Here is a 24,134-nt window from a genome sequence, read left to right as displayed (position 1 = left end):
CCCCAAGCAGTTTCTGAAGTAGCCTGGAAAGTTTACTTGGTAACCTGTTAGCATCGCTAGCATCGCTGGGCAACTGGAAATCTATCGTTACGTGCTCCTTTATGGCTTTTAAAATTCTGGGTGTGGTGTTTCAAAGCCATAGTGAAAGCTTCTACGTGTTTTTTCTTTATATTGAGTGCAGAAATTTATCCAGCATTGATGAGGTTACTATAAATAATAAAACTGAATTATTTTGGATTTCAGGTAGGTTTCCCCCCCTTCACCCCCGCCTTGTGAAATCACTGATGGTCTTCCTAGGGAATTCAGTTTTGAAAAATAAAAATTATTTTCCTGTTCAACTCTTCTGTAATTATAATATTGGTCATTTAAAAATTTTTGCTGACTTTTAATTTTTCACTTATTGCTTAAATTAATTAAATGTAGTAATTTCATGTTTTGGGTCAGCAGTCTCTACAGAGCAAAACTGTCTAACAAAAATTAAGTAGCTACAGCCTTTAATGTTCATCTAGGCATACGCATGAAGTAGTTCACTTTGAGTTAGTTTAACACATAGAAATAAAACTGAAGGATTAAAAAAACCAATTTTAATCTAAACTTAACATAGTATACCTAGTATTTTTAAAAATTACTAGGTACTTTTTAATGAACTTCAAGTAGTTCCTCTGCCCAGGTCAGGGATGTTAGTTTTTCTGACCTTAGAAATTACTGTGTCACTTCATATCTTTAAAATTGCCAAATTTCCCAGTCTCATGAGAGTTAAGTTCCATGGCAGTGTCTTCTTGGGTCAGGAGACCACTAAAGTCAGGAGCTAGGATTATTCATTATTTTACAAGTGGGGTTTTCACCCTCACCATCCTGATGTTTTAGTAATCTAATGAAAACCTAGCCTTTTCCAGGTGTGCAGTAAACACATAAAATTATTGTATTTAATTAAAATTTTCCTCCCACGTCTACCATTTATCCATTTTATAAAAACTTCCTGGCAGCAACTATAGTCAAGCATCTTGCTGGCTGCCAGGTATACAGTATGCTGGGCAAAATGCATGTGTGGTTGTTCTCAAGAAGTGGGTGGTCTACGGGTACCTCATTGGCTCAGTTCGTTAAGCCTCTAACTCTTGATTTCAGCTCGAATAATAATCTCATTGTGAAATTGAGTCCTGAGTTGGGATTCTTTCTCTCTCTCTCTTTCTCTCACTCTCTTTCACTCTCTCTCTCTCTCTCCTCTCTCTCTTTCTCTCCCCCTCCCTATTTGCACTCACTCTCTCTAAATGAATGGAAGTTGGTAGTTCTGTGTGAGACTGGGATATTAACCAAATACTCTAGTTCAAATGGAATTAAGTGACTGAGGGGAAGGAAAAAAAGGAAATCGGATCTTGACTGGAGAATGTAGGAACCAGGTTGCATCTGAAGGTGAAAGGGGTATTTTAGGTCATGGTGAGAGGGACAGTCCTGCAGAATGTCCTGCTTCTTTTAAAAAAATAAAAATGTTTTTGAGAGAGAGCAAGAGAGCAAGCTGGGGAGGGACTGAGAGAGAGGGAGATACAGAATCTGAAGAAGGCTCCAGGCTCTGAGCTGTCAGCATGGAGCCCCAGACAGGGCTCGAACTCAAACTGTGAGATCATGAACTAAGCAAAGTCAGATGCTTAACCGACTGAACCACCCAGGTGCCCCCATTCTTCTTTTATACACCAAGAGTGAGACTGGTGAGTCGGATATTCTTTCTCCTTCGGAAATATTTCAGATAATTACTTTTAAAATCTTTTCTCAGTTTGAAATTTTACAGAACGTTACGTAAGCATAAGATGTTCAGAAGAAGTCCTCATTCGGAGCAATGCCTGGCTGGCGTAGTTGGTTAAGCACCTGACTTGATTTCTACTCAGGTCAAGATCTCACAGTTCATGAGTTTGAGGCTGGCATCGGACTCTGTGCTGCCAGTGTGGAGCCTGCTTGGGATTCTCTCTCTGCCCCTCCCTGCTCTCTCTCTCTCTCTCTCTCTCTCTCAAGATAAATATATATTTTTTCCCAAGATAAATATACTTAAAAAAAGAAAAAGTCCTTATTTTGACTTTTCTTTACCATGCTATAAGTATTGAAGACTTAGTAGACCCAGTAGGGTTTGTCATAAATTTGAAAAGTTCTTTTTTTCCTATGGTTAGAGATAGAATCTTCTACTTGCCACTTTATAGGTGTATTTATGAAGATTCTTGGATAACTTCATTGCCCCATCTGTATTTTCCAACTAGGATTTAAATCTAACTTAGATGTAATAGTTGATGTTTGCTACATGATTCTGTGATTAGAAACATCTAACTCATCAGTCAATATTTTCAGTTAAAAGTTGCAAAGGTCGCTGTTTTGAGAGAACATTTGGAAACTGCCGCTGTGATGTTGCTTGCGTTGACCTTGGAAACTGCTGTCTGGATTACCAGGAGACATGTATAGAACCAGGTAAATGAAAATTCTCAGGGGAAGAGATGATATAGGCATTGGTAAAAGAGAAAAAAAAGTTCTGCATCTTTTAGAAATGTGATTTATCTCATTCACTTGAGATTTTTAAAAAATTGGCCTTTACATTTCCTTAGAGAAAAAATTACACATATTCTGCCTCTGTTAACACTTTATGGAGAGCAAAATTGTGGCCATTTTTAATGTATGCCGAGAGCCTGTATAATATAATTTGCACTTAAACTTCAAAAAGGCTTCTTGAAATTTTCAGCGTGGGTGGGCTCATTAAAACAAGAATTCTTAGACATACATTTCTTTTTATTGAAGTATGGTTGACATGGAATGTTAAATTAGTTTCAGGTGCACTAGTGATCTACTTAGACTTTAAAATAAACCCATCAGAATATGTAAATGTTCCATTTGATTTGGATTTCTCTACATAGGACATGGATATTTACTATTTAAATGGGAGTAAACAAGATTCAGATTAAAATTTGAGAACCCTGAAAATGGCTGGTAGAGAAAACCAAGATCTGTATATGAATTGTATAACAATCATGTTTGTCCATGTTTTCAAGTGATAGAATTCTGTTTTTTTTTTGTTTTTGTTTTTGTTTTTTAAGTGAAATAATAACAGTTGTTGCTTGCATGCTTTCTGTCTGTTAGTTCAGGTTGACCGCTGTGGTGACAGATTCTGTAACTATGACTTATGAAATAGTTCATTGTCTCAGAAGAGAACAGTTCTGTGTCCACTTCAGAGGTGTTACATTGGGACCGTAACACGTCTCTGTTGTTATTTGTTTCTAGAACATATATGGACTTGCAGCAAGTTCAGGTGTGGTGAGAAAAGATTGCCCAGAAGCCTTTGCTCCTGTTCAGATGACTGCAGAGAAAAGGGTGACTGCTGTGTCAACTACGGCTCTGTGTGCCGAGGTCAGGTCCCTTGCACTCATATCAGGCTCTGCAGCAGCCCAACATCCTCCTAGGTGTTAACTGGGTTTTGTGCTTTTAAGATTTTTTTTTATCATTAGGATTCACATTTGTTGACCAACTATGTTAACTGAAAAAATATTTTGAAAAAATACTTTATTAGAGTTAAATTCAAAGAAAGTAAGTTATGTGATGAATCTTGTACCCATCAATCCATTTAAAAATCACTATCTACACAGGGCAAATCTTGTTCTATCTATAGTCGCTCACTCGCCTGCTACCATCCCTTCATGTTATGTTGATATTAGCTACATATTTAATGCCGCCTTGTTGGAAAGATGACTTTTGCAGTCCTGGCCATCTTTATGTTCCAGGTCCCTCGTAGTAAATGAGGGCAATGGCTGCCATGTGTTGAAAGACTGGATGTGAAATTACTGCCCAAGTTTCTAGGGTATTATGTAAACTGGTGCTATTGTGAGATTGCGTCCAACCGTCCCAGGGTTCTTTGAAACTGATAAGAGAGGAACTAAGACATCAAGAATTTTATACTAGAAGATGCTAGGTGGATAAATGGAGGGTTGTAAATGTTGGTTGAAAATAGGAACAACTTGAAAATGGAAAAGATGCCTTTTAAGTTCTCACAAATACAGTAATATGTTTGAGTCTTGCATGTAGTCTTAAATTCATTTTTTTCTTCATTTTTTTTCTTCCTGGCATCAACTATTATTTTGAAACATAATAACTTAATGTATTTATATTTCCCTAATATGAGTCATGACCCATATTACCTATATGTGTGTTAACATATTTTGTTTTGGAATCTGTCCTAAGATGTCTCACAGCATCACGGTTACTGCCACTGTTCAATATGTTCACCTTGTTTTATTTCTTGAAAATATTTTAGGAGAGAAAAGTTGGGTGGAAGAAACCTGTGAGGACATTAATGAGCCAAAGTGTCCAGCAGGGTAAGATTATATTCAGAGATACTATTTCTTTTAAGGTACTATTTTTTTTTTTTTTTTTTTTGGTCTNTAGTCCGGCCTTGTGGTGGACACTTGTGGTATAGAGTCAATTATGGAATGATCCCCACTCTGGAAGTTAATGGAAAAAAGAGAGGTCACAACTATTCAGTCTTTAGTACTCATGAGAGTTAGTGGAAGTGTTTTATCTTTCTCCTTAGGAAGAAAGGCCCTTTAGTTTCATTTGTAGTATTGAAAGTTAAACCTGTAACAAGTTACTTTACAGCTTCCTTTTTATTTTTTATATTTTCATCTACTTACAAATTAGGGGGATAAGCAACATGTTTGTGAGAGAATGTTGCATCATTTTTATAATATTTGGGTTTTTTTGTCTTTAAAGTATTTTACACAGTACATTGTGTATACTAGGCCATCAAAAAATCTTGTGTGGAATTGAAAGGGGGAAATTTTGTGAAGATGTAACACATTTATCTTTGTTCCACTTGAGATCTACTACTTTATAATTTGACTTACTCATCTTCAGAAACCTATTTTTACCTTCTTATAGTAATGATTTTTTCCCAAACTATTAAAAATTTTAAAGCTGTACTTTAGCTTATTTTGTTTGTATATATAATTTATTTTTGCTTTATGTGTATTTTTTAAGATGAGAGAGTACATTTTTTGTTTAAAACAACAGTAATAGCAGCAGCAAAAACTAAACTCAAAAAAGCAAAAAATTCTAACAGAAGAGACTTCTTCAAAGGGAAGTCTCCTGTACCTTGAGCTGTCTTAATTCAAAGTATCTTGGCAAATTCAGACATAGTGATTTTTGAATCTATCTTTTCCTTCTACATATTGATTATTATTTTTCAGTTGTAATGTTGATCCTTTTAGTGGAAATGTAACTATTCTTTAGAATAAGATCATAATTTCGAACATGTTATACTGGAAATTGTTATCCAGTTTATTTTGCTAATGGTGCAATAAACTTTATGTTGTATATTGATTGCAAACAAATATTACACCGTGATGGACCACTGAGACCCTAGGCAGTTGATTCTGGAATCTTCCAACTGAGCTATGGTACAAGTACTAGTTAGTGGAAATCACATGCGAATTTTTATTTTCTTCCTTTTGTGTTTGCGTGCAAGGGTAAGCTAAGAGGAGGTAGAATTGAAAACGGCAAGGAGAGTTAAGCATTTGCTCTCAAATTTTAAATTACTGAGTAAATTAAGTGGAAAGTTTTTTCACAGTTATCCTAAAGTGTTCAACTTCCTACTGTCTACCAGATACAATTAGAAGTTCAAAATTTCTGAACCATGCCCATTCTGGTTTGGCCATGTAACTCTTTACCATAGTTATTCACTTTGAGCACCTCAGTGTTCTGTGGGCTTTTCTTTGTTTTTTTGTTTGTTTGTTTTTGCCTCCTTTGGATTTGCACACCACATTGTGTGTGTGTGTGCGTGTGTGTTCGTACACACATGTGCCCTCATTGTTCATTTTTAGCTTTGGATCACTTTGTTTTGTTTAAATGTAGTGAATACATGTCAGACTCTTCTACTAAATAGTAATATATTTCAAATATAGTAAATTTCAAAATCAAATATTATATATAATGTTTGTGATATGAGGTACCATCTATTAGATACATGTAGAGACAGTATCCAAAAGTGGTTGTTCAGGAAAAAGCTCAATGGTAATAGAAACATAATTTAGAAAATGCTGTTTTACCATTTATTCTCCTGCAAATTGGGAAAATATTATTACATTTTTAGTAGCATTTGGTCCAGCTTTTGGAATAGTAGGAACCATGAATGGTTCTCCATATGGTGGTTCAAAATGCTACAAATACTTGATAAATACTATTAGATGATATAGGTAGATATATGTATATATGATATATAGTGAAATGTCAAATATATATATGAATATAAATGTAAAGTCTCCTTTATGAGGATGCTTGTTGAGCTTGTTAGCTTAATGTAGATTATATACTGACCTCAGTGAAAAATTTTCATGTTCTTCAATGGATGTGTATCTTCCTTCTGCTTCGTTAAACATTGGTTTTTTTTTTTTTTCCCCCTTTCTTTCTCATTACCCAGGTTTGAAATGCCTCCTACCCTCTTATTTTCTTTGGACGGCTTCAGGGCAGAATATTTACACACTTGGGGCGGCCTTCTTCCTGTTATTAGCCGACTAAGTGAGTAACTTTAGAGTTCACTGTCACTTTCAGTGAAACAGACTAGGGAGACAGTCTTTTTTGGGAAAAATACTGGCAGAATGTGTTTTACCAAACCTCTCTTTGGTGAAGTAGTTGAAGCTGATAAGAAACTGGTTTCCAATATTGTAATTTCTTTGAAGTTGCCTTTTAGATACTTTTAAGATAATACAGGTATATGTATATACACACATATACATATACACACATGCATAATATGTAGATGCACAGTTACATATAAATATATACATACACACATTAACTTGTATGTGTTTTTTCTTAGAATTTTGGATTACTTTTGTGGAAAATCATTTTATATCTTAAAATAGAATTTTAAAAACTGAAGATATTTCTGATAGGAATTTAGTAGTGCTGACATGGAATATTTGCTAGCTATCTTATAGTACCATGTAGCATTCTTCAAAGAAATTGATTCACACAAGTGCTTAAGTGAGTGGTTATTCTGTAAGTTATTGATGGAATAGTAGAATAGTCTTTTTAATAGTTCAGTAATTCCAGTGGAACGCTAAACTGAAATGGAAGTAAATACAACTATTTTAGAGTTCTGAATTCTAAAATACTATTTATTAGGCTTGAGTATATGAGATTAGTTTAAACCTTAAAATCACTCTCGGTAAATACATGTCTACATTTACTATATACTTCTTTTATGAGAAACCAAAATAATTGGGAAATCTTTTTAAAATTTCAGATTTTTAAAAAATATTTGTTTATTTTGAGAGAGAGAAATAGAGTGTGAGCAGGGAAGGGGCTGAGTAAGAGGAAGACACACAATCCGAAGCAGGTTCCAGGCTTTGAGCTGTCAGCACAGAGCCCGATGCGGGGCTTGAACCCACGAACTGTGAGATCATGCCGAAGTCGGATGCTTCACCAACTGAGTCACCCAAGTTCCCAAAATTTCGGCTTTTAATTTCTATCTAGAAGAAAATAGTTTTTATAAATAATCATTTGACATGGAAAAAAAAAGTATTTAACCGAAAGCATGCAAGGGCAAGGAAGGCTCTATTCTGCAGGCCCATGTGCTTTGAAGCTCGAATCTGGCCCTTAGTCACCATTAAGAGGAAAGTTTGTTTTAGTGGCACCAAATATATCCTGAGTTCAGAATTAAGGGGTTGTAGCTACATATATGTGAAGTTTAAAATAAATCAGTATACCATTTGTCTGAGCCCCAGCTTTGGATAATTGGAGAATATACTCTAATTCTGCACTGTTTGGATGGCATTGAGATAGAGAGGCATGTGACCATCTGAGGAACATTTTTGGCAACGATGTATTGAAATGCTAGAATCATTAGGTTTATGTGTTTTTTTTGTTTTTAGTAGTAGAGGCAGGAGAAAATGAGTATGACCCCAGGGCTAAATCTGGAACAGTCTGACTTCTGTTCTATCTCTGACTTGAAGCCAGATGATGCCTTTTCGTCTCACGAGCACTGTTGAGTGTCCGGAGTGAGCTGCTTCTGGATTTTCAGACTGGGACTTTGCCACCCCAGCTACTGCCTCACCCTTGTTTTAACTTTGCAGATTTTGCTACTCTTGCGATTTGTTTTTTTCCTTTATTATTATTTTTTAAAATTTAAATTCAAGTTAGTTAACATTCAGCATAGTCTTGGCTTCTGGAATAGAACCCAGAGATTCATAACTTACGTACAATGCCTAGTGCTCATGCTATCAAATGCCCTCCTTAATGCTCCTCACCCACTTAGCCCATCCTCCCCACCCAACACCCCTCCAGCAACCCTCAGTTTGTTCTCTGTATCTGAGTCTCTTATAGTTTGTCTCCCCTTCTGTGTTTTGATCTTATTTTTCCCTTTCTTCCCCTATGCTCATCTGTTGAGTTTCTCAAATTCCACATATGAGTGAAATCGTATGATGCAGTTTGTTTTTAAATTCCCTCCATAATAAGTATGTGATCACCAAGTAACGTAATGCAAAGATCTAGTAAGCATCATTATCACAAATTGTCCATCTGGAAGTTAATGTTATTGATAAGTATGAGATAATTATTTCACAGGCTTAATTATTTATTTTGTTTGATATTTGTCTGAGGAAAATTAACATTGAATTTGAATATACAATGTTGCTTTATATTAACCCTAAATTGTCATACGGTCATAAATCCTTTCTGGGTTAATTTATACTTACTTGGTACCAAAGCTAGAGGAAGTAAACAGATTATCAATTGCATTTAATAACAATCTTTAATTTTTTTCCTTTGTAGAAAACTGTGGAACGTATGCCAGAAACATGAGACCAGTATATCCAACAAAAACGTTTCCCAATCACTACAGCATTGTCACCGTAAGCTCCAAGTTTCAACTTCTTTATGTTCACAGAAGTGAGATGTAAATGTTACATTTTGAGAGGGAATAATTAGACATCAGATTGGAAAAATATGTAGTTAAGCAGGGAAACCTACGTTTTGGTCTTTGCCTCTGCCACCAACTAATTATAGTTGGGGGAAGGTCTCTTTCCTTCTGGTCTCAGGTTTTCCATTTGAAAAGAGATGACTAAAGACTCCAAGAAATGAGTTCTAGATTTTCTTTCAGCTTTAGGATTCTCCGATTTTTTTATGTCTTCTTTCTTTTTACGGTTTTGTAACTTGCTTTGTTGGTACAGATCTGTCCTACACTCACAGGTTCTCAACTTGGGCCAGTCATCTTGATGGATGAGTTGAAGCAAGCCACTTTGCCTGACTCTAGGCTTACAGCCCTGTTTTTGTTTCAAGTTTGCCAGTTTAATTGGAGTCAGGCGTTAGGGTTCAAGGGTTCATTAGGCATTAGGGTTCAAGCCAGACAACCAATTTGTTAGCTTGCATTAATGCAAGCTCTTCTCAGACTCAACCAAAACAGTTTGTTGTACAGAAATGCTTTACTCAGCGATGCAAAGGGAAAATGGAGCACTTTTTTAGAAATTGAGAAGGCTGCCTATTAACATAGGCCCTTATGCATAGCATTCCTACTTACATTCTCCTGCTACATAATTTAAAGCACAAATACTTTACAAACTCTTGAGCGGTTGGTTGTATTTTAATAATATCATAGCTTTGTCCTCCCTTCCCCTTAAACTCTGTTAAGTTCCTTATAGCTTAGGTTAAATGTTTGTCTTTGATTTTGGTTTGTGACTTTATTTAACATTGGAAAAACTTACAACTTGCATAAAGAAAACCTGTTTTTATATTTTTTAGGGGCTTTATCCAGAATCCCATGGCATAATTGACAACAAAATCTATGATCCCAAGATAAACGCTTTCTTTGCACTTAAAAGTAAAGAGGTCTATAATCCTAAGTGGTACAAAGGAGAACCAGTGAGTTGTTTGTTTTAGCTACTAAGATAGTCTTCTTTTCAATTGTTCTCTGTTTCATTCAGAGTAAAATACCAAATTCTCTGGAGCTCTTAACCTACTTCATTTATTGTGTCTGTGGCCATCCTTTTGTAAATGGAGATAGATGCTGATAATCTTAAACTCTTGTATCATTGTGTAATGAGTAGTTTATGTCATAACTGGGTTTGGTAATTCTGAACCATTTTTCATTTCTGTTTGATTCCACCGTCTGGTAGTAGTCAGGGGGTAATATTTTGATTCATATAAAACCAATTATTTCTGAAAGAAATAAACTTTGACTTTATTTCTATTTGCTAACACAAATATTCTTTCTGGCTCTGATAGATATGTTCTGTATTTTTCAGAATTTTCAAAAAAAGCTCCTGGGATCTCTTTTGATATTTCTCTTAGAAGAAAAAACATGATGTGTAATTTATAGGGTATAAATTCAAAATTTAGTGCGGATACTTAAAGCTATGTGACTTTGGGCAACTTACTGTTTTGCCTGTATTTAGAACTATAATTGGCAATAAGTGCTTAATAAATATTAGTTACATAACAAAAATGTCAGAAAATTAAACACATGTATATTTGGGAAAGTTTTTCTTCTTTCAAAGGGAACCCCATTAAGTAGGGTTGTGGCTCTGAAACTTGCAGAGATTTCCAAAAATGGACTGTTTATATCTTTTAGGTTAACTTAAGCTCTAATTATTGCATTTTATTTTGCTGCTGTTCAGAGTCACATTAAGTGATTATTTTATAGTCTCACTGCTAGAGCTTGTTAACGTCAAACATTCTAGCACTTGAGAAACACACTGATGTTACATGAACACATACTGTCCTAAGAGATGAATAGTTGTGTACTTTTCTGACTTGCTTCATTTTCTTTCTCAGATTTGGATCACTGCTAAATCTCAAGGCCTGAAAAGCGCCTCATTTTTTTGGCCAGGATCAGATGTGGAAATTAATGGAATTCGCCCAGACATCTATAAAATGTATAATAGGTATGTATAGATGCACAGCCTTTTAATCTCTACTTCTCCTTTTTATCAAGTGCTAAGTTCTAACGTTTGCATGATAGGCTGAAAAATGAGGGTGGTCAGAATCAGAACTCTATCTCAGGTACCTTTTAGGTGGAAGATAAATGAGTTTTGAATAGATGGATGGAGGTTTTCTAGAAAGTGCTGGTTACATGTTAGAGTTTGCATTTAGGTCTTTGGGCAGGAATAAAAAAATGAGGCTGTGGTGACTGACTCCCAACAAGAGTCACAAATAAGTGAGTTCTCCATGAGGTACTGTTTCTGGAATGTACAGACACACGCGTTATTCATGTGGTAGCAATTGCTGTTCTCAGATACAGGAATAATGTTATCAGGTAGGTGTAAGAAGCACATTTTTAAACCTAGTTGCTGCTTTCATTGGAATGCTTATGGGGGATACTATTTAGAACTGTAATTGGCAATAAATGCTTAATAAATGTCACTTATATAACAAAAATGTCAGCAAATTAGACATGTGTCTTCATTCTTTTCCCCAGATTAAAGCTTCCCCAGTATAAAGCTTATGTTTTGCCCCTTTACTGGGAAAACAAGTTTGTGTTTTCAAATAAAACTTTTACATTGTTTCAAACACAATTAACACATGTGATTGCTTTCGTCTTTCAGTGTGCTTTTCAATAAGAAAGACATTTTAAACTCAAGACAATTGTCACAGACTGTTTCATTTTGTTTATGTTTAATTTTAGTTCAATACCATTTGAAGAAAGGATTTTGGCTGTTCTTAAGTGGTTGCAGCTTCCTAAAGGTGAAAGGTATGTAGATTATTAATTTGTATGTTAACTTACTCCTTTGTTTTATAGAAATCACACTATTTAAAAATATTTAAAAATAAGGAGCAAGAAAACTTTGCAGTTGGCTCTGGCATTTTATATCCAAATGAACTCTTTAGGGAGCTCTTATAGCCGCCATTTTGAATAACTCCAATCCTGCAAATTATTTCTCAAATGTTAACCCCAGTGTTGTAGACTTTTTAATCACTATCGATTGTTAAATTATACTTTTCCATTCTATTTTACAATGTGTTTATAAAATATTACATTTTGATGCTGTTTGATTTAGACCACACTTTTACACTCTGTATTTAGAAGAACCAGATTCTTCAGGTCATTCATATGGACCAGTCAGCAGTGAGGTAAGTACCTTTTTATCAGTGATTATTTCATGAAACCTGGTGTAATCGGACGTAACTTTGCTTTGACGCAGGTTTCTAGACCATTCTAGCAAGATTCCATGATTCTGGGAAGAATACTAGGCACAGTTTTACTAAAACAAAGGATGTACTCTATTAAAAATAACAGTAGGGAGAATCTGTTTTGTGTATACTTTTCCACAGCGCTAAATTGAACCAATCATAAATTCTGTATTCTCAATTCCAAAGCCTTTATCTATTCAATTTTTCCCTACATTGGCCCAAAAGGGTCTTTGGAAGTTTTATAAATGTGTAAGACTCCAATTTTCTTTTTTAAATCTTAATTTATTTCATTCTGTGTTAAACAAGAGTGTGGATAGCAAAGGTTCAGATAGCCAGGATTCCAGCCTGTACGTAAATTGGTTTCTTTTTGTTTTCTTATTTTTTTTTTTTTTTTAAAGATTTTTAATGTTTATTTTTTGTGAGAGAGAGAGAGAGAGACAAAAAGCGAGCAGGGGAGGTGCATAGAGAGACACACAAAATCTTAAGCAGGATCCAGGCTCTAAGCTGTCACCACAGAGCTTGATGCAGGACTTGATCTCATGAGCTGTGAGATCATGCCCTGAGCCAAAGTCAGATGCTTAGCTGACTGAGCTAGCTGACAGCACAGAGCCTGATATGGGGCTCGAACCCATGAACCGTGAGATCCTGACCTGAGCTCAAGTCAGACGCTTAACCAGGCGCCCCCATGGTTTTATTGAACTAGGAAGCTAGAAATGGAGGAACAGCTCATGGACTAAGGCTGTCTACATAAGATCTTATTTGACCTGACACCCTTTTAGGAACTTAACCCACCCCAGTTTAGGTTTGTAATCAGTATTGTGCTTTGAAAGATCAAATACTGCTTTCAGTTTTGTGTGGCCGTAGAATTTTTGTATCTTAGAGTAGAGGAAGCATTGGAACAAAAAATGATTTTAGTTTCTTTGTACTTTTGAGCTAACTTCTTTTATGATGTATCTTTTATCTGTGATCCAAGATCAAGAAACAAGAAGTAAGGATCTATGAATATTTGTGGTCATGATGAAAGGAAGAAGAGGTTAGCCTGGGTCCCTAACCTCAGAATCCCCCATGTGACCCTAAGATAAAAGAATAGCTAGGATTTCACCTCAGTCTTCATAGTTGGTGAGTCTGGGTCTCTTTAGCGCAGAGTCAAGACCAGAGCCTATTCCAAATGTCTGCTGTGTGCTCTGGTTTTCAGTGTTACTTGCTCTCAATGCTTACATCAGCAACAGCAGAAGGAAGGGAGAACATATGCCCATTTTCTTACTTGAATTTAAAACACCTGCCTAACCATCTTTTCCTGGTTTCCCTTACCCTGGGTTTGCTCCAGATTTGCCCTTTTTAAAGAATGGGTGCCTCTCGGGTGCCATCTTTCTCAGATATAAGAGAGAAGAGAGAAAGGGAAGGCAACCATCCATTTAGGTCTCTATTTACTCTCTATGTTCTTTCCATCAAAATCCATCCCCAGGAGCTCTAATGTAGTTAGTAATTCCACATGCTCTTGCTCTGCTTTTGTCCTTCAAGTAAGCAAAAATGCTCCTTAGAGGTGGGCTAAGGAAGGCACATGGCCAGCAATTGGTGACATGGAAGTTTTGTGTCAGTGTTATCTTGGTTTGATAACCAGATTGTTGTATAATTTTTATTTTACTAAATTCACTGACACGACTTGGGTCTAGGTCAGTTGTCCTCTTAGTAAGTCTAAGGATCATTTTATAATTGATAATCAGTTCATATAAAAAGATCATGGAAAAAGTCGGTGCTGCTTTTTACTGGTTTCACTGAAGATTTTCTGAAGGAATAGTTTTGTGATTCATCTTCATTCAAGATTGAGCCCATTAGTTTTCATATCATAGTAACCAGCTTGCAAGCTCTGTAAAATTCACATATTCCTGGCAATCAAAACCCACTTTATTTTAATACTTAAAAACTCCAACTTTCATTACTTGGGTAGCTTTGAGTGAAAGACCATATTGAAGGAGGTTGTTTCATTAATACAGTGGAATAAATTAACTCTAGAGATAAAGATTGATTGATACATTATAGAAAGCACATGTAAAGCTGCAAAGAATTTTCCTCAGGTGGTTTTGCAAAGAGAGCCAAAGAGAAATGTCAAAAGCAAGTTGCTAAAACCATTTGCTATTCTATGTATCCTTGTGATATACGTGTGCAAAATACATGCACACCTTTTTAAGGAATAATAGGTTGTATTCCTAGGAGTTGTAATTAAATTTTTTTTCAGTGTTTATTTATTTTTGAGAGAGAGACACACTAAGCATGAGGGAGGGAGGGGCAGAGAAAGAGGGAGACCCAGAATTTGAAGCAGGCTCCAGGCTCAGAGCCAAATGCGGGGCTGGAATCTATGAACCTTGAGATCATGACCTGAGCCAACGTAAGAGGCTTAACCAACTAACTGGGCCACCCAGTCTCCCCCTAGGAGTTCTAATTTTAAAAATCAAACATAATTATAAGAAGCATTTCATGAATAATTTTTAACATTTTGGCAATTTAGACAATCAAATCAGCCAGTGACATATCCAGTACGTAGGATTGAGTATGTACGGAATTTGGAACCCTCTTTTTATCAATTGTCATTATCTTACCTGACGTGTCCCAGCCTAATGTAAATCAATTCATCATAGGAGTTGCATCCACTGAACTTTTCCTTTATTAATAGAAATAGTTTTACATAGAAATAGCCATTAGGAAGGAATTCATCCCATGAAATTGGTGCCCTTTCTTAGGTCATCAGAGCATTGCAGAGGGTTGACAACATGGTTGGCATGCTGATGGATGGTCTAAAGACGCTGAACTTGCATCAATGCCTGAACCTCATCCTTGTTTCAGATCATGGTAACCTGAATTTTCATCATTTACCCTTCAGGTTAAATGGTGTCCCCCAAAAAAGGCTTCCTTGATTGGTTATTATTTCATCATTTCTTCTGATTGTTATAGTTACTTCCTTTTTTAAAAATGTAGTTTGTTGTGGAAAGTGTTTAGGAAAAAAAAATATAGAATATAAAGTACAAATAAAGCACAGAATTCACATCTATCAATGAAAATGCAGCCATCTCCTGGTTTCAGGAAGGTTTATACGAGGAATTTTGAATAGTTAATTTTAGCACTTTGTTAATTTCATTTTTACTTATTTTGACCTTTAGAACATGTTTGTGTAACACCCTTGGCAGTACAGAAGCAGTGAGTGTACAAGAAAAAAGAAAATAAGTCCTTTTTGTTTTTTCTTGTTATTGTTTGTGTCAGAAATAATTACTAAAAGCTATTTCTAGAAATAGCTGTGAAAAGTTCTGTACCAAAGAAAGTGCAATTCTGGAATGAGACCGAGAATTTTATCCTACCAGTTAATATTCAAGGTGATCTTGGGAAAACAACTAGGCTTTGCTATTTAGTCCAAAGCTGTTTGATCCCTCCTCACTCACATAAAGATACTGTAATACCTAAATACGAAGAAACATGAAACTAATTGTAGATGAAGGGGGAAATATTTTTTTTTAAATTGAAGTGGTAGATACAAGTGAAATTCTGTGTCTTACCAACTAGATGTTTAACTCACATGAGCACCAACAACATATTTATTGAATTAAATTATGGAAGTGAAAGAAATTCTCTTCTATGTGTTGTAACATGTTTGGGGATTTTTTCCTCTAGGCATGGAACAAGGCAATTGCAAGAAATTTGTGTATCTGAATAAATATTTGGGAGATGTTAAAAATATTAAAATTGTATATGGGCCTGCAGCCCGCTTGAGACCCACTGATGTCCCAGATAAGTACTTTTCATGTAAGTATACATGGACACTAACTTTGGATATGACTACATTCAGAATAACATTCCTCTAAATTATTGTGTCTCCATATTAAAGTGCATCTAGTGAATTTCCTTTTCATGACTAAATCTCAAATGCATATCTTCTGCACCCAAAGGGATTTTATACAGGACGCAGGTCTAACCACTTAATCGCTAAGCATATTTTGTGTGCGCTCAGTACATTTTTATGTTGTAGTATGTGTTTTACTGGTATTGGGTTTGAGATAACTTGTACAAAAAACAAAACAAAACAAAAACAAAACTTACGAGGAAAAGTTCAGCTGCGTTTATTCAAGTTTAATTAATGATATTACATTAAAATAGCTTAGAGCTCTTTTAAAATAATATTCTGTTACAAGGAGGAATTCAGGAAATTCCATAATTCTTCTAATTCTATAAACAGCTTGTTTCTGTCTTCAGAAATGACTTTCCTTTACCATTCCAGAACAGAATCAGAAAGTGTTTTGTAAACAGAGAGGAAATTTCAGTTCTGTCTTGACTACATGTGCAACCCAAACTGCCAAGAAATCTTTCAAACTATTAGTTCTTTTCCAAGTCAAGTCCATTTCCTAACTGCACCTCTGTTATATCCTGCTTTTTGATTGCTGTCCTTGGCAATTCTCACATACCTAGAGCGAGTCTTGTTTATCTTTATGTTGCAGTTAACCTTGAAACAGAAAGGGAAGAAAACCTTTTCTGTTATTTATCAGAAGTGGTTAGGTTTGGAAACTGCAGTGTAGAATATTCCAGTAGATACTATTGAATATACATGAGGAGAAATAGATTCACTCCAGGAGAGTGGTTATGCAGATATTAATCTTTGTATTAACATAGTGACATAAACATAGACTTTATATATATGCATGGCAAGTTTTAATTGGTGGGTTTTTAAACTATAAAAGTAGTATACAACTGTTATAAAACCTGTTATAAAACCATACAGACTGAGGCAGTGCCCAGAGACTTTTGGAATGGCTAAACATTGACCGCACCCTTCTCTTATTAGGCCTCTGTTACTAAAATTAAAGCAAAAATTATATGTATATTTACTTATAAATATACATACGTAAAATATATATGCAAAACATTTTATTTTTTCTGAAAATTTTTTGAAACTTTTGTGAAGTATGGCTAGAAGAATGTTTCCAAAGCTAGACATACATTGATTTGTAGCACAGAAGACAACTAAGCAATCTCTCAACCACAGATGCTATGCAAATTCATATATGCAAATTTGCTATGCCAATTCAGTTACAGAACTCCTCTACTTGCCCTGTCTTGTAAGTTCCCCAGCATCCTTTTTATTTAGAAATTCTGGAATTATCAAATATCAAAATATATAAAGTAACAATTTCCCTAAAGCGCCCTAATTCCCACCTCATATCCTTTGTTTAGAGATTAAATGCTGTTAGGTTTGGAATGTCTTCCCAAGTATCTGCTACTTTTTTTAAAACAAATTTTACACTAGGAAATCATACGAGACCTAGATGCATGGACATATAGATGGATGGCGAGATGAGTGGACACAACATATGGGTGAACAGATGGATGGATAGATACTCTCTAACTTTTCATTTAACACTATGACATGATTTCACAGGCATGGGGTGGTTCCTAATGATCTCATTACTGCCAATGACTAATTCAAATAAGCTGTTTGGAACCTGCTTTGATATTTAGATATAGAGCTTAAGTCTGACATTCAACATTTTCATTGAATTTTTGTTTTCAATTGTAGCACACGATCAATGATTAATTCTTATCTTTGTCCCCCTTCAGTTGACTATGAAGACGTTGCCAGAAATCTTTCTGTGAGTGTATTCATTTTTCCCTTATTTAGTTATTGTTAGCTTTGTTTAATATATATTTATATAAAAAAGAACAGTATCTGTTCTTATGATTTTTTTCCATTAGATTTTTTGAGTATGTGGGCCAACATTAAAAGCCCTATAGTTTTAAAAGATTTTTAAGGATATACCCCAATAAACAAGCATTGAAAATTTTTAAGAATTCATTGTTGTACTGTTAGCATTATTATGTATTTCCTACCAGTTTTTATGCCCACTTAAAAATTAAATTTTGGGGGCGCCTGGGTTGCTCAGTCGGTTAAGTGTCCAACTTCCGCTCCTATCATGATCTCATGGTTTGTGGGTTTGAACCTCGCATGGGGCTCTGTGCTGAAAGCTTAGAGCCTGGAGCCTGCTTCGGATTCTGGGTCTCCCTCTCTATCTCCCTGCCTCTGTCCCGCTCATGGTCTGTCTCTCTCTGTCTCAAAATAAACATTAAAAAAAGGAGCACCTGAGTGGCCCTGACTTCGGCTCAGCTCAGGTTATGATCTCCCAGTTCGTGGGTTTGAGCCCCACGTCGGGCTCTGTGCTGACAGCTCTGAGCCTGGAGAATGCTTCAGATTCTGTGTCTCCCTCTCTCTCTGACCCTCCCCTGCTCATGCTGTTTCTCTCTCAGAAATAAATAAAACCTTAAGAAAAATAATAAATTTTTGTCTTGATGATTCATCTATAGTACGTTTTTTAACTTCTGTTTTATTTGTTTATTCATCTACTCATTAAAGTTCATTTATTTTGAGAGGGCACAGCAATGGAGGGGTAGAGAAGGGAAGACGGAATCCCAAGCAGGCTCTGCACAGTGTCTGCACAGAGCCTGACGTGGAGTCCAACTCATAAACTGTGAGATCATGACCTGAGCCGAAAATCAAGAGTTAGACCCTTAAGTGACTATACCACCCAGGTGCCCCTATATTTTTAAATATTAAAGACAATTCTTACCATTGCAGTGATAAGAATGTTTGAAAATAGTAGTAACTCAAATATAACTGAGTGACAAAGTCTAAGAGTTTTGGGTTTTTTTATGTAGCAATTATTTCCTGTCAAAAAATAACTATTGAATAGTTGGGAATAGTCATAATAATGTAATGTATATGTATAATGTATACATAATGTATAATAGTGTACGTTATACAAGTAGTAGGAAGTCAGTCATTTTTGTATCTGTGACTTACAGAGCAGGCTAGTATAATTTTCATCAGGAAAAAAAATCTTACAGAAAGTAAACCGTTTCAAGAGAAGTTTATGGAAATGAGTTTTTCTTTACCTTTTGTAATTCCAGTGCCGGGAACCAAACCAGCACTTCAAACCTTACCTGAAGCATTTCTTACCGAAGCGTTTGCACTTTGCCAAAAACGATAGGATAGAGCCCTTGACATTCTATTTGGATCCTCAGTGGCAACTTGCATTGTAAGTTCTGATAGTTTCCAGGCAAACCTAGCCTGATATGTTAGTTATTCTGTGTAACTTTTGGGCTCTTTTCAACAATGTTGTTACATGAAAATTGTGCGAATATGATTCTCTTCACTCTGTGTCCCAGGTCCTCAATCTGGGATTGACCTTTTGGGATCAAACCATTCTTTGCATACTTTGTTGTGGAGGGCTGTCCTGTGCATTGTGGGAAAACACCCCTGGCTTCTACCCTCTAGACAAAAAAGCACCCTTTCTAAACTTGGGCCAACCATCTGCAGACATTGCCAGAGATTCCCTGGGGAAAGCCATCCACCCCCAGCCGGGAACCACTCCTCTGCTCACATTTATATTGATTATTTTTGTTTAGTGTTACCACTTACCATCGTATATCTTCTGCACATTACAGTTATCCTAATAATACCTTCAGATCCAGTAAATAATTGGCAAAGCCCCTTTATGATGAGCAATGGCTTTCTTTATTTTACAGAGTTGGTATTTCATCTCAGTTTATTGATGTGTTGGAAAATTATTCGGATGGTTAATATTGTTAATATCTCAAAACTTGATGATTAACTCTTGGATGGTTGCTGGGAAGCCAGGGATAATAAATAACCCCTGTCAAGCGAAACCTAAGCAATGACCCGGGATTCACTTAAGAGTTTCACTGTCCCTGCTTTTAATAGCTGTGTTTGGAAGGGATGGTCCTGGCCCTCATGGAAGAAACAATAACAAATATCTACTATATTCTAAAGGTTTCTTTAGGCTAAGCCATTTAATTTGTTGTTGTTTTTTTAAATTTTTTAAAAATGTGTTTTATTTCTGAGAGAGAGAGACAGCGTGAGCAGGGGAGGGTCAGAAGAGAGGGAGACAGAGAATCTGAGGCAGGCTCCAGGCTGTGAGCTAGCTGTCCGCACAGAGCCTGATGCAGGGCTGGAACTCACGAACCCTGAGATCATATCCTGAGCCGAAGTCAGACGCTTAACTGACTGAGCCACCCAAACAACCCAATAGGACAAAATTGAAACAAAGATAACTACATTGCCAGTGTTGCAGCTTGTAAATAGCATAGTCAGGGTTCAAAACTAGTTTTGTGTTAGTGCTAAGTGGTTTTCTCTTCTTCTATGCTATATTGCAGTTTCTACTTGATTTGTCTGAAAAAGTAAGGGTGGCCCCTCAATGCTTTTCAAAGCCAGGTGGTTTTATTTACTACCAGTTTTAGTTTTTTTTTTTTTAAAAATGTTTTTTATTTATAGGAGAGAGAGAGAGAGAGAGAGAGAGAGAGAGAGAGACAGCGTGAGCAGGGGAGGGCCAGAGAGAGAGAGGGAGTCACAGATTGAAACAGGCTCCAGGCTCTGAACTGGCAGTCAGCACAGAGCCCAACGCAGGGCTCGAACCCACGAACCGCGAGATCATGACCTAAATGAAAGTCGGACGCTTAACCGACTAAGCCACCCAGGCGCCCCTGGTTTTGGTTTTTTTAAACAAAATAGTTACTTAACTCCTTATTAACAGAAATACTGTCGTGATTTTAAATTTTGCACTATGAATAGACTCTACATCATTAATTCATATTATGTCAAAATTAGGAGTCCTTCAGAAGGGAAACATTGTGGAATTGGATTCCATGGTTCTGACAATATAATTTCAAATATGCAAGTAAGTAAATCTGTTATACTTAAAAAAAAATAAGTTTGTATCTGAAGAAAAACTGATACAAAGCTTAGATTTAGAGATACAGATTGTGATTCTGTCTTGGATGAGAATTAAGCATATGGTTTTATATCCCTCTTTTATTTTGGTCATTATATTAATTGAATTTGTTAAAATCTTATATTCATGTTTCAGGCACATATGACTTACTTATAAGACTTATACCTCATACTAAATTTCTAATAATTAGCTTGCTTATGTTTGTGTTCCGTTAAGAATATTGCTCCCCAGTAAATGAAAGCTGGTGATTTAATAGGAGAAAAGATATCCTATTTGTTCTAAATGAAGATAATGCCTTACTTTCTCCTAGCAATTTAAAAGTTCAAAATACACTCGCAACAATTATTTAATTAGATCCCTCCTGCACTGTGCAGGATGGGCTGAGTGACATTTATTTCCCATTTCACAGATGAGGAACAATTTCATCATCTATCTCTTCTGAGTGTCAAGGCAGGAATTACAGTAAAGCAGAGAGAAATATTCTCCATGTCCTTAGATTATGTGTGCAACAGAGGTTAACACAGTATCCTATGAAGTCTGTGGGCACCATATTTTTCTGATATCTTAATAATAGCCATTTTATGTATGTTCACTGTTGATAATTATTTTCACCAGCTACATATTTAGCTGATACGAACTGATAAACGGTTACTTTTCTGGCCCATCTAGGCCCTCTTTATCGGCTATGGACCTGGATTCAAGCACAGCTTTGAAGTTGACTCTTTTGAAAATATTGAAGTCTATAACTTAATGTGTGGTAAGTGTGCATAGGCTTTCATTTCTTCTGAAAACGGAACTGGAATAGGATTCTGAAAAGGCAGTCACGTGGTGGGGACCTTTGTAGAGATGGTGATGAGGTGAGACAGATCTTCACATTTAAAATTTTCACCTTCCTGACCCAGAGTCCTTAGAAAAAAAAAAATAGGTAGCTTATGCCATTTGATCACCGATGTTTCTTGCACTGGTATGCACACAGGTAAACTGCAACACCAAGAGTTGTGGGGACTGTATATACCCAGTGTCTAGTACTTTGCCAGGCCTTCGGCTTAATTATTTGACAATTGACTCAGGTTTGGGGTGGAGCCTGAGAAAGAGTTTGGAGTCTGTGAAGGGAACACAAAACAAGCAGATGCTCTGGCATCAATCATAGTGGATGACGATGTCACAGTTGTAGAGATGGAGGAAGACCTATTAGATACATTATTGATTTACTTTGTACTTTCTTAGTTAATACGTTTATGGTTGGATATTATATTTTAAATATTACTTCTTTAATGACACTAGGCATTTGCAAAACCTGAAATATGTCCTAAGTTTTACTTTCAGTGAGAGTCTATATACTTAGATGAATTAATATATCTTAAAGCTCTTAAGATAGTGCCAGGCATATCCTAAGTGCTTTACTATATAAGTGTTTGCTATTGTTATTATCAAGAGCATGAGGTTTAGACTCAGACAAAGCTGGTTTTGAATCCTAGGTCTTCCCACATTTGTAGCTTTGAGCCCTTGAGCAAAGTACTGTGATTATTCATCTACCAAATATTGACAAAAACTTATTAAATTATTCTGAGGATTAATTAAGAAAAATATGTTAGCACAGTGATTGACATAAGTATGTAATTGGGGTAACTATAGTTATTATACACTTTAGACTTCAGAAGTTTCCATAGAGAAGTACAGCATATATATTAGTAATTCCATTAGAAGAGTGTAGTCATAAACTCTCAAATTCAAAAGAGTTTTATAGTTTTATTTTGGGTAGAGAGTAAAGAACTCTTATGTACGTTTAGCTTTTAAAAAATAAAAAAAATAGTATAAGTCTACCATTTATTTGGTTTTGAAACCTCTAAGTAACCATTTACCATTTTTGGCATTTATGCAGATTTATTGAATTTGATACCTGCCCCTAATAATGGAACTCATGGAAGTGTTAACCACTTTCTAAAGAATCCTGTCTACACTCCAAAGAATCCCAAAGAAGCCCAGTCCCTGGTACAGTGCCCCTTCACAAGAACGTCCAGATATAACCTTGACTGCTCATGTGATCCCTCAGTAAGTATCAACAAAAGCCTAGCCTACTTTGTGTGATTTTTACAGCACCCTCTGCATAGCATGTAGTATAGAAACACTTCATCAAATTTCAAATGTATCAGTGAGCATTATATATATTTATGTTTAATTCTAATGTAACACATGCAGCCCTTTTATTATTTATTTTTCCTCTTCCGGGTTTTTTCATTTTCACAATTAAAAAAAATTTTTTTTAATGTTTTATTCTGAGAGAGAGACAGAGACAGCGTGAACAGGGGAGGGTCAGAGAGGGAGACACAGAATCACATGATTTTTAAAAAAATTTTTTAAATGTTTATTTATGTTTGAGAGAGACAGAGCAGGGCGGGAGCAGTGAAGGAGACAGAATCTGAAGCAGGCTCCAGGCTCTGATCTGTCAGCACAGGGGCTTGAACCCACAAGTTGTGAGATCATGACCTGAGCAGAAGTTGGTCACTTAGTCTAAGGTACCCAGGTGCCCCCGGGTTTTTTGTTTTTTTGTTTTTTTTTTTTTTTTTTTTTAATGTATTTAGTTTTGAGAGACATAAAGTGCAAGTTGGGAAGGGGTAGAAAGCAAAGCACACAGCAGACAGTGTGAAGCAGGCTCTACACAGTCAATGCAGAGGCTGTCACAGGGCTCGAACCCATGGACAATGAGATGGTAACCTAAGAAGTTCACCCAGGTGGCCCTCAACTTCTGTTTTTATCCCTAAGAGCTGTGACTTGACTTGGGTGCAGGTCGGGAGAAGTACAGCTAAGTTCTGCAGCATCCTGAATCGTGGAATCTGTGCTGTTAACCTAGCAGTGAGGTCTTAATTATAAACCAACCACAGTATTCTTTTACTAAAATATATCTCAGTTTATTTTAAAGTATTTTTTTTATGCTTATTTGTTTTCAAAAAGAGAGAGATTTTAAATTTAAAGGCAAAATAACATTTCTCTGGTATGAAATGGATAAATGGCATTCTTTTTTTAAGTTTATTTATTTTGATAGAGCCAGAAACAGCACAGACAGGGCGGGAGCAGAGAGAGAGGGAGAGAGAGAGAGAGAGAGAGACAGGATTCCAAGCAGGCGCCAAGCTGTCAAGGCAGAGCCTGATGCAGGGCTCGTTCCCATGAACCATGAGATTATGACCGGAGCAGAATCCAAGAGTC

The 24,134-nt window shown here is 36.0% G+C and overlaps 1 protein-coding gene across 1 annotated transcript in view; it reads left to right on the top strand.

Annotated features, from left to right (window-relative positions):
- ENPP1 (ectonucleotide pyrophosphatase/phosphodiesterase 1) overlaps positions 1–24,134 on the top strand; it is a 70,523-nt gene that overhangs the window by 31,215 nt on the left and 15,174 nt on the right. The window contains exons 3-18 of the mRNA XM_077776040.1: positions 2,332–2,448; positions 3,253–3,378; positions 4,280–4,340; positions 6,440–6,537; positions 8,794–8,873; positions 9,760–9,879; positions 10,792–10,901; positions 11,642–11,707; positions 12,015–12,087; positions 14,886–14,994; positions 15,808–15,939; positions 17,746–17,777; positions 19,090–19,217; positions 20,807–20,876; positions 21,600–21,687; positions 22,813–22,982. Of these exons, the coding sequence (XP_077632166.1) occupies positions 2,332–2,448; positions 3,253–3,378; positions 4,280–4,340; positions 6,440–6,537; positions 8,794–8,873; positions 9,760–9,879; positions 10,792–10,901; positions 11,642–11,707; positions 12,015–12,087; positions 14,886–14,994; positions 15,808–15,939; positions 17,746–17,777; positions 19,090–19,217; positions 20,807–20,876; positions 21,600–21,687; positions 22,813–22,982 (1,580 nt within the window). The remainder of the gene's footprint in view (positions 1–2,331; positions 2,449–3,252; positions 3,379–4,279; positions 4,341–6,439; positions 6,538–8,793; positions 8,874–9,759; positions 9,880–10,791; positions 10,902–11,641; positions 11,708–12,014; positions 12,088–14,885; positions 14,995–15,807; positions 15,940–17,745; positions 17,778–19,089; positions 19,218–20,806; positions 20,877–21,599; positions 21,688–22,812; positions 22,983–24,134) is intronic.

The sequence above is a fragment of the Crocuta crocuta genome, unplaced genomic scaffold (genome assembly GCF_008692635.1).
Source record: "Crocuta crocuta isolate KB4526 unplaced genomic scaffold, BGI_CrCroc_1.0 scaffold25, whole genome shotgun sequence".
In the NCBI taxonomy this organism is placed as follows: domain Eukaryota; kingdom Metazoa; phylum Chordata; class Mammalia; order Carnivora; family Hyaenidae; genus Crocuta; species Crocuta crocuta.
This window is presented reverse-complemented; position numbering and strand designations above follow the sequence as displayed.